At 38.9% G+C, this 9,789-nt stretch overlaps 1 protein-coding gene across 1 annotated transcript; it reads right to left on the bottom strand.

The window, feature by feature from the left end:
- Positions 1 to 41: 41 nt before the first annotated feature.
- Positions 42 to 6,026, bottom strand: lysmd2 (LysM, putative peptidoglycan-binding, domain containing 2). Its single transcript, XM_019886524.1, has 3 exons — positions 5,553 to 6,026; positions 3,075 to 3,421; positions 42 to 1,064 (listed from the first exon to the last, which is right to left on the bottom strand). Exons 1-3 carry the CDS (start codon positions 5,802 to 5,804, stop codon positions 1,013 to 1,015), a joined length of 651 nt encoding a protein of 216 aa, XP_019742083.1. The 5' UTR covers positions 5,805 to 6,026; the 3' UTR covers positions 42 to 1,012.
- Positions 6,027 to 9,789: the final 3,763 nt, after the last annotated feature.

The following is a 9,789-nucleotide window of genomic DNA, read 5'->3' on the forward strand; positions in this document are numbered from 1 at the left end:
CCCCCAATGCCCCAAATAAATTACAATTGCAACATTTACCTCTGTCAGCCACGGCATTCTTTATTCATGCCATAAACTGTGCACAATCGCAACACACACTTTCTTCTAACATCACCATCGGCAAGGATCTGTTCATCATTACAGTAGTTTCCAAACCTGAATTTCACAGAAAAGGGGCCAGACACTCTACAGGACATACCCATTAAAAATGCACTTGAAATGTATACATTGTGGCAGTAAACGCTTGGCTTCCGGTTGACAGTTAACTTGACTGTGCAGTTTATTGTGGGCACCTCAAGGCTTCCCTATGCAATAACCATGCTGGCTAATTATCATCTTGATTCGCCATACCTGTGACGTGGACAGATTATATCGGCAAAGAAGAAGTGCTCACACAGATATAGACAGATTTGTGAACAATATTTGAGAGAAATATTTGATGTGTGTGTTTTTGTTTATATATGTAAAAAAAAACAATAATTTAAACCCCGAAAACTCAGCTGTTTGAGTTCAGCTCATGAGCAACATGAGCAAAAAGAAAGGATTGCAATTAGATTTTTGTTCAGCGTACATCTTTATTCTGGCCAAACAATAAAAAATAAAATATTGAAGCACATAAAAACATCTCCACACACATAACACACTCCAAAAATAGAGGCTTCCCTTTTGATCTTGAGGAAAATGCTTTAAGGGAGCTAATAGAATGAGTTGAAACACTGTATTCTATTACCTGATTTTTTTTTTTGTTGTTTTTTTTTTTTTTTACCGGGGGTTAAATACGGATGAGCGAATGTGTAGCTGGGGCGGTCTAATACAGCAGCAGTGCATAAATCGATTGATAGTACCTGGATACAAGATGTTCCACTTATGCTGTCTGTCTCCAAGCGCAACTGTACAAAGAAAACAATCATACACGACGTGTAACACTTGCATACCCTTAATAAATAAAAGGCAAACGTAACAAGCTGGAAGGTAAACAAACAAGCAAGGTTCCGGTAAACACAACGGTCCATCATATTTCCTGGTATGACGTGGTGGGTGCCGTGTAGTTCCCCTCACTGCTCCTGCAAATGAGGAAGACAAACAAGGTTTCATGGAAATTTTCCACTGTGGGAACACACATCAGCCTCTGAACTGGTCACAAGGTATTAGGTGTGTGCGTGCGCGCGCGCGTCTTATGTAAATTATGTATGAGGCTAATCGAACAACTGTCTTGGTCTCAGACTCAGCTCCAGAGCTCATGTAACCAGGAAATGAATGTAGGTATCCTTTGTACTTTTAATTTTCAGTTGGCAGTTAAAATCAAAACATCAATCCATCCATCCATCCATTTTCTGATTCCCTGATCCTCACAAGGGTCGCGGAACGTGCTGGAGCCTATCCCAGCTGAACTTTTGCTGATAAAACATGTCATTGACAGTCCAAAAAAAAAATGTAATATTGAATGTTATCATAATGGTACATGAAGTGTACCTTAATTGTGCTTCTTCTACAGTTCTACACCATATCTTGTCCAAGGCACTTTGCTAAACCTGAAATTCACTTTTTTTTTTTTTTTTTTTACATATGGAGTATACATACGCACTCATGTGCAAGCGGCCAAACTCCCTTGGTCTGCCGCTGCAAAGGTGTGAGGCAAGCAATCAAGTAACAAAGACAAATGTGTTAATAAACTATCCAGTGGGCAGTCAATACTGCTTCGCAGTTGAATTTAATGCTCTGTAGTTGACTAAATATTCACGTACACGAATGAATGTAGCCTATGCCCCTTCGCAAATGCAACTCTGTCAAAGGTGGCGTGTTTTGACATGTCATAAAGGCATCCCTGTTTTTTTTTAATTTTTATTTTGAAGTAATCGCTTCATGGCAAAGCAAACTATGGAAGAATAAATGTCATTTGAGGTGAAACGGCATCATGTTTTGCCAGTAAGTTCTAAAGCTTAAATCATTAGTTCATGCTTTATTTAGTTATTTTTTTTACATGTTTTTGTACTTGAAAATTCCTCTCAGTTTTTAAGTTGAACAAATACTAAAGGAGGAAGTATTGTAAAACAATCAAACGTTCTTCCTTTAATTCATACCTTTGTTGTAAGCGTGAAGAGAAACTAAAGTCATCTGATTCATTATCCATTCCATCCATTTTCCAATCTGCTTATCCTCACAAGGGGCGCGGGGGGTGCTGGAGCCTATCCCAGCCGTCTTCGGACAGTAGGCAGGGGACACCCTGAACCGGTTGCCAGCCAATCGCAGGGCACACACGGATGAACAACCATCCGCGCCCACACTCACACCTAGGGACAATTTAGAGTGTTCACTCAGTCTGCCATGCATGTTTTGGAATGTGGGAGGAAACCAGAGTACCCGGAGAAAACCCTGGCCGACCCAGGGAGAACATGCAATCTTCACACAGGGAGGGCGGAGCTGGAATTGAACCCGGTACCTCTGCACTGTGAGGTCAAAGCGCTAAACATTGGACCAACGGGTTGATTCAAAAAAATATATATATATATATATATATATATATTTATTTATTTTAATAATTGGATGATTATCGGCATTTTAGTCTGTCAAATATCGAAACTGGCCTCCAAGAATCAATTTCTGTCAGACCCTACATATATTAATTTCGGTTTTAATGTTTATTATTGTGCTCATCGTTATTACAGTGGGGCAGCATGACTGAGTGGTAGAGCGGTCGTCTGCCAACCCAGAGGTTGGGGATTCAATCCCCAGCCATTGCGACCGTGTCCAAGTGTCCTTGAGCAAGATACTGAACCCCCAGTTGCTCCTTATGCTGCGTCATCAGTCGGGAAATGAGGTTTACAAGTGTGAAGCGCATCAAGTACCCGAGGTAGAAAAGCGCTAACCAAGTTACAGCCCAGTTACCGTATTAGGATCAAACTGAATTGCAGTCTTCAAATACTGTAGATGTTTCTAATAATTCTCAGAAAATGGGAGCAATATTAGGCAAAATTGTTTTTGCAAATGCTTGTACTGTGTCTTATTATGATGGTCTTACTGTAATTGTGTACATTGTAATAACAATTCCAGTGTTTCTGTTAAGTCGACCTCACCTTACTTCCTCTTCTTTCAGCCTGCGCGCTGCCTGCTTTGACTGTTTTATTTGCAAGTCCAGTCTTTGTAAGAAGTCTTTGGCAGAGAGCTCCTCCACTTGGGCCAGGGGGGTCCTGGAGTCTTCGGGCGGCGGTGTGGGCGGGGTCGAAGGTCCCTCGACTTCCTGCGACACGACACAGGCGGTCGCCGTATCCTGACATGCCGCTTCGCCGTCCCCGTCAGGAGACTCCGGAGAGAGTCCATTAAAAATGGAGCGCTTGGGCACTGCCACGGGGATGTTGAGGCTGTTCTTGAGGAAGATGCAGTCGTTGCTGAACAACTTGTTGGCTCTTTTGATTTGCTCCATCTGGAAGATTGGGTGATAGCAAAGACAAAGAAGAAGAAAATGTCTTAATGTGTGTTCATTGCAAGGAGGACAGGGAAATCACATCATTTCCAAATGCACTTAATCTGACGTTACCTTGGACATTCTGAAAATTATACTTCCCTTTGCATATTAAAACCTGCAAGCTGGGGTTGCAAAATTGTGGGAGTTTTCAAAATTGGAAACTTCCCATGGGAATGAACAGGAATAAAACAGGAATTTTCAAAATTGATGGTTTACTCTTATTGGGAACAAGTACAACTACTTACGGTATATTTCAGTTTATTACAATACCAAGTATTGATACTAGATAATGCCATTACATCTTGCAACCGTGATGACAATTTGTTATATCTTCCTCTAATTTCGTTCAAAAACAAAATGTAAACTTGTATTGAAGAAGGCATCGGTTTCACTCAACTAAAATACGTTTTAGAGTATGAACTTGTCGTTACTGACATTTGAGTTTTGCATCTTGCACAGCAGAATTTCAAGTTGGCTAAAAGTGTTGTTGTCGTGTGAGCCTTAAAGTAGTTCCATTCCGCTGACATATCATGTTCAGTATATCATCGCTGTCGGGCAGAAATTCTGTATGCCCAAATATGGTCACATTTATATTTTTTCATAAATAGATATTATTAGTCTGTCCCCACTTTGTTATTTTTACACAATGTTTACCAATTTAAAGTGGTGGAAATAGCTAGAGAACAAATCGTTTGGCACTCTTGCAACTTGAAAATATCTTCAAAGTGTTGCATAACTGACCCTTTCCTCATTCTGAGAAAGCTGTTTGGCAAAATCGTCACCTACTGTACATTCTATTTTGAAAGTCTGTTAAAATGGATCGCTGTGATGTTTCACTGTAAAAGGACCCTCGTGAGCCATGCAGGTACATCTATGTGCAGATTCATACAGTATCTTCCTAATAAACAGAGTTAGTCCGCTCATTTGCATTCTATTCACTATTCATGGCTCTAAGACTTTTGAGAATAAAAGTACTGAAAAATCACGAAAACCAAGCATTAGCTCTTGTTTAGTATTTTACACAGTGGGGCACTTGGCATGACCACGGACACTGATGTGCACAGCTTGGGCTGGCTCAGTGTTTGTTCCATTTTTTTCAGTAACTGCAAAATAAAATAATGAGTTTTTTTCTAGCGAGTGAAATTCGTAACTGAACTGAATTTTTGGGGTGATTTTATGTTGCTATGAGTGTGCAATGGTATATAAAGGAATAATAAACCTTGGTGTTTAGTCACTCAAGCAAGATGACTTTTTTTTCTGGAAAAGTCTTCATTTTTTTTGAAGGTACAGTACGAGGATTCCACCCCACCCAACAATGGCAATATATTTGTCGGGCTGATGAAGTGGTATCAGTGTCGCACTATTGGAGTATTTGTATGAGTATGAGTACAGCTTGACAGTATCCGCTCCAATACCTACCACTCTCATTTTCTCTCAAATGTATAAAATGTTTGTTTGGATTGTATTTGAGTAATTTTGCAAAACAACAATGTTAGCCCGATTGCTACCATCATCTCTACGTCAACGTCAAAAGAACATTTGTTGCTATCTACTGAATTCATCGCCCAGTCCCTCGGAGATTACGTTACGTAGGTCTATTTTTAATCAATTTACCAGCTGAAATATAATATGAAACCAGCGTTCCCTTTCCACTTCAAGCTATTTACCTTCAAGCTATTTACCACGCGTGACATCTTTTCAATTGTTACTTCACACATTCAAAGTCTGGTGTCAGAAAAGATGGTGTAAATCATCACTCGAGCTATTTCTCCATTTGTTTCAATCGCTCTGCCTTGGTCAACCACCTGACTCGACAGGGTTTGTTTCCAAGTGATGCCACTCGGAAGTACATTTGAGATATGGTTAAATGTCCTATTGTATGGAATCCGACAGTAAAAATTCTTTTTACATTTGTGGTCAAGCACTTTTCAAAACACCATTTTTTTTTAAAGTAGAATGCTGAATCAGTCTTCCAGTCTTGGCAGTCCTTTATTTACACAAGCATCTGTACTTGTACTTGTGTGCAGGGTGGGAGTACATTTGTGCCTCAGAATATTGATGGAGATACGCAAGTCCAAAGTTAACTCACCGTTACACCATATTTGAGAGCTATTCCCTGCAGAGTATCGCTGTCTGTAACACGATGCTCTATGAATTTCTCCCCCAGAGAGGCCGTGACGCTCGCCGTGCTTCCGTAAGAACGTATCTTAGTCCGAGCCAGGCTTTGGGAGAGTTCGCTCTCTGACTCGGAACCGGACCTGGACCGAGGGAAGATAGGTTGTCCGAATCGTCCCCCTGCTCCTCCATCCCGCATCGGTAATACGGGCGAGAACTCCGCCATCTTCTTTGGATATAATATGGAATTTGTGACCTCAGTGAATGTTAACGATCGACTTCCGCGGCCGGGGATATAAAAATGACAGCGTCGAGGTACTCAAAGGTTGCCATTCCGGGTAGAATTCTGCATGCTAGCCCCAGAGGATAAACATGTTTCGGGGAGCACTACCTCAAAATTCGCTTTCGTCATTGGCCGTCACGTCGACGTACCGACGTGCCAGCGGCAGTGCGTCCAATCAGCGACAAGACTTTTAATTCACTTCCGGTACGCTCTGAAAATAAAATTATGTCACTCGCATCGGATTTTTTATTTTTATTTTTAGTAATTGTTTCAACAGTTCGCGTTTTGTCATCATTTTATATAGTATTGAGATTTGTTTTCTCTTACTTATTTTCAATGTAATAATTATTATTTTACATTTAATTGTATAGCACAGTTATTCCGATTTTTACACTATAGCAAATAAAAGTAATCAATAATGCTTTTAAAAATACATTTTATTGCCATCCTTAGTCCATGCATCTTAAACTGCGCTAACCTTTTTACCATCATTTTTGAGTTTTACCTGTAATTTGTATATGTATGACTGTATACTATATAACTATATGAATCACTTGCAAAGTGAATCATACTGTATAAATTAAATGTGCGTACTTATTCCTCACCTACTTACCGTACTTACAGTGGTGCCTTGACTTACAAGTTTAATTTGCTTGTAACTCAAAACATTTGCACCGTATCTCAAATCATCTTTCCCTATTGAAATGAACGAAAATGTCATTAATCCATTCTAGCCCCACCAAAAACACCAGAAAGTGCACACATTATATTATACACATCGTTGCTTGATCCATTGGCCTATCTATGGCATTTTGCCTTGCGAGTTAGCATGTAGATAGTGGACTTTTGGAAGTTACTCTATATTCATTCGTATCCACGATTCATTGGTGTGTTAGAGAACTTCGCCATAATTCGTTCTGGTTCATTCAATTCCGGTATTTATTAGGGCTGCACTACAGCAGTAGGTATTTGGGGGTGCATAATCTTGTCCTATTATGCTGTACAGTATTTCCTCCCAGTGATACCACTCGCTCCCCCCCCCCCACACACACACACACACACACACACACACACACACGGGTGATAGTACTAGTTTATTTTTGAAAGCCCAAACCATTGTAGTGCACCACTATTTTGCTCCTCCCCAACTCCCACGCTTCTGTTAGACCCAGGTGGAGGGGTTGTAACAGTCAGTTAATCATTGTAGAACTGCAGGCCAGAGACCCATCATTGAACTGTAGATAATGAAATTGTTACGGGAACACTGCGAACCCATGATGGGAAAGTCTCTAAATGTCTAAATGTTCTCCTTGTCTTTTTATTAATTATATCAATATTTCGATTGCCTCTTGTCCTTCTTTCAGCTTTATCTGCCCTATGAATATTTAGAGCACAAAAGAATCACCAAATTCACTTAATTAGCTTTACCTCGTGAATTAATGTAGTCAGTAGTTATAGAATCCTTTATTCACACAGAGGGATTGTAAACAATAGTGACCCGACTGCACTGGATGGTGCTGATGAAATGTGCTGATGTGTTATTCACCTGGAGCACAAAGAGGGCAGGTGCTGCTTTGGAATGAACACAATGAAGTCTAATTTGCTGTGGTGGGCAGTATTGGGACACAACTGTGACTCATTCATAATTTATGATGGTGGGATGAAACTATTGGAGCACATACTGGCCAATTATTCTTATCCATACGATCCATGTAGTTTTGATTATTTCAACTCAACTTTATTTATAGAGCGCTGTAAAATATAACCACAGCTGTAACAAAGTGCTTTGCCTTTCTGTCCACTATGCTACATAACTAGCATCTATGTTGCAGTGCTACAGTATAACCCAACAGCTCGAACAAACAGGACAGCGGTACACATACAGACAATATAACAGTACTCACAATCATATATTCTTCATCCCCTGCAAAGAACGACTGATATTACTGCTGTACTGATTGGCTGAGAAGAGTTGAGAGGTCTCAATAAACAAATTTTCCATCTCTTTGTCTAAGGGCCTGTTTATATGAGGATGCTCAGAATTCGGAAGTGCCTAATTTCTTTAGACGGTAACGGCGTTTTGGGGGCTTGAATACGCAAACATTTTAAATCACCCTCCAGAGTGGAAAAGTTGAATACGCTCCCCTATTTTGTTCCCATGTACAAGGCCCAAAACTCAAAACGCTTAGATCTGCTCATGTTATGTATGTGTTTATGCCACATACATGTGCCTGTACAGGGAAGTAAACAAACATGTCTGACTATAACCATTTATTGACCCTTCAAGCTGCTCTGGCTGCTTTCATCAGAAATGCAAGTAAACTTTTCCAAATAAATTTTTTGTGATGATACTGGCCTTTGTTTTTTTTCTCCAGCATATAAACGTTTCATCATAATGATCAAACAATATCTAATATAGTAAAATACCTAGTAACACTTATAAATGAAGGGTTAGGTTCAGCAACAATTGGATTTTTTCTGAAACATCACAACTATAAATTACAACGGTAAAATCTGTATTGCACACGATTTTATGGGTCAAACTTAAAAACAAAAAAACTAAAATATCCCCAAAAACTGGTATGGTAGAAAACAAAATTAAGACTTTTTTTTTTTTAATCAGCTTAAAAAAATACGTTTAGGGACACATAAAAAAAAGCCATATTCAGTATCCCCATCACTGCCAGATAATATATTGTTGGGATATCTTAGTTTTAGGGGAGATTAATTAAATGACAAAATTAATTTACAATCTTATTCCGGCCTAAATTTATAGATAAGCGGTACAGAAAATGGATGGATGGAAATTTAAATGCAACGATCGTGCGTTTCTGGTGCAATTAAGTAAGTACCAGACCGTCCAGGCCAATAGTCTGATCAACATTTGGTCTCTTCTGACTCCTACTGGAATACTGCGGTACTACACTTTAGCTAATTGTCACATTATTTCGAGCACTAGATGGCGCAATTAACCTTTTTTTTTCAATTATCTTCACTATGAAGCATGTGCTATATTATTTTGTTATAATATCATTTTGTTACAATATTCTGTAGTTGGAATGGCAAGGCAAAGGTAGTTTACATCGGGGATTACTTTTTAGTACGCACGAAAGGGAACTTCAATTTAAATTCTTCCACTTTGGAAAGGAATTACCCTGATTTATTTCCCCCATTCGGAAAAAAAATGTCAGAGACAGTCTAAAACGCTTGTCGTAAAAAAAGCTTAACGTGGCTGAATGTCAGAAAACTACATCCGCTCCTTATAAAAAAAAATACATGCGCATCTCAACGTCTGCCCCCTTCAACCTCTGAAAATATGAAAACAATCGCCACAGTATTTTGGATATACTGTACAGGTATAGGGCTAGGCATTAAGATTTTCCGTCCCAATCGAGATTAACTCTAGAGAAAAAGATTAACGTGTTTTAATCTTAGAAAACCACGACCAATCGCCGCCACATCAATGTATGAAAATATCAAAACGATCGCACCATTATTTAAGATTTTATGGACATTACGCGTCTTCCTATGTGCGCACTCAAGCTTAATGAGGAAAACGCTTCATGTCCAAGAAATCCAAAATATTGTTTTGACATTTTCAGAGATTGGTGTGGGCATGGGTAGAGATATACAAATCATTTTTTGCGGTGATTGGTCATAGTTTTCTAACATTGAGCCAGGTTTTAAAACGTTCTCTCTCTCTCTCTATATATATATATGTATGTATACATATACATATATCTATACATATACATATATCTATACATATACATATATACATATACATATATATATATATATATATATATATATGTATACATATACATATATGTATACATATACATATATACATATACATATATATACATATATATACACACACACACACACACACACACACACACACACACACACACACACACACACA

Source organism: Hippocampus comes, unplaced genomic scaffold (assembly GCF_001891065.2).
Source record: "Hippocampus comes isolate QL1 unplaced genomic scaffold, H_comes_QL1_v1.1 scaffold261, whole genome shotgun sequence".
Lineage (NCBI taxonomy): Eukaryota > Metazoa > Chordata > Actinopteri > Syngnathiformes > Syngnathidae > Hippocampus > Hippocampus comes.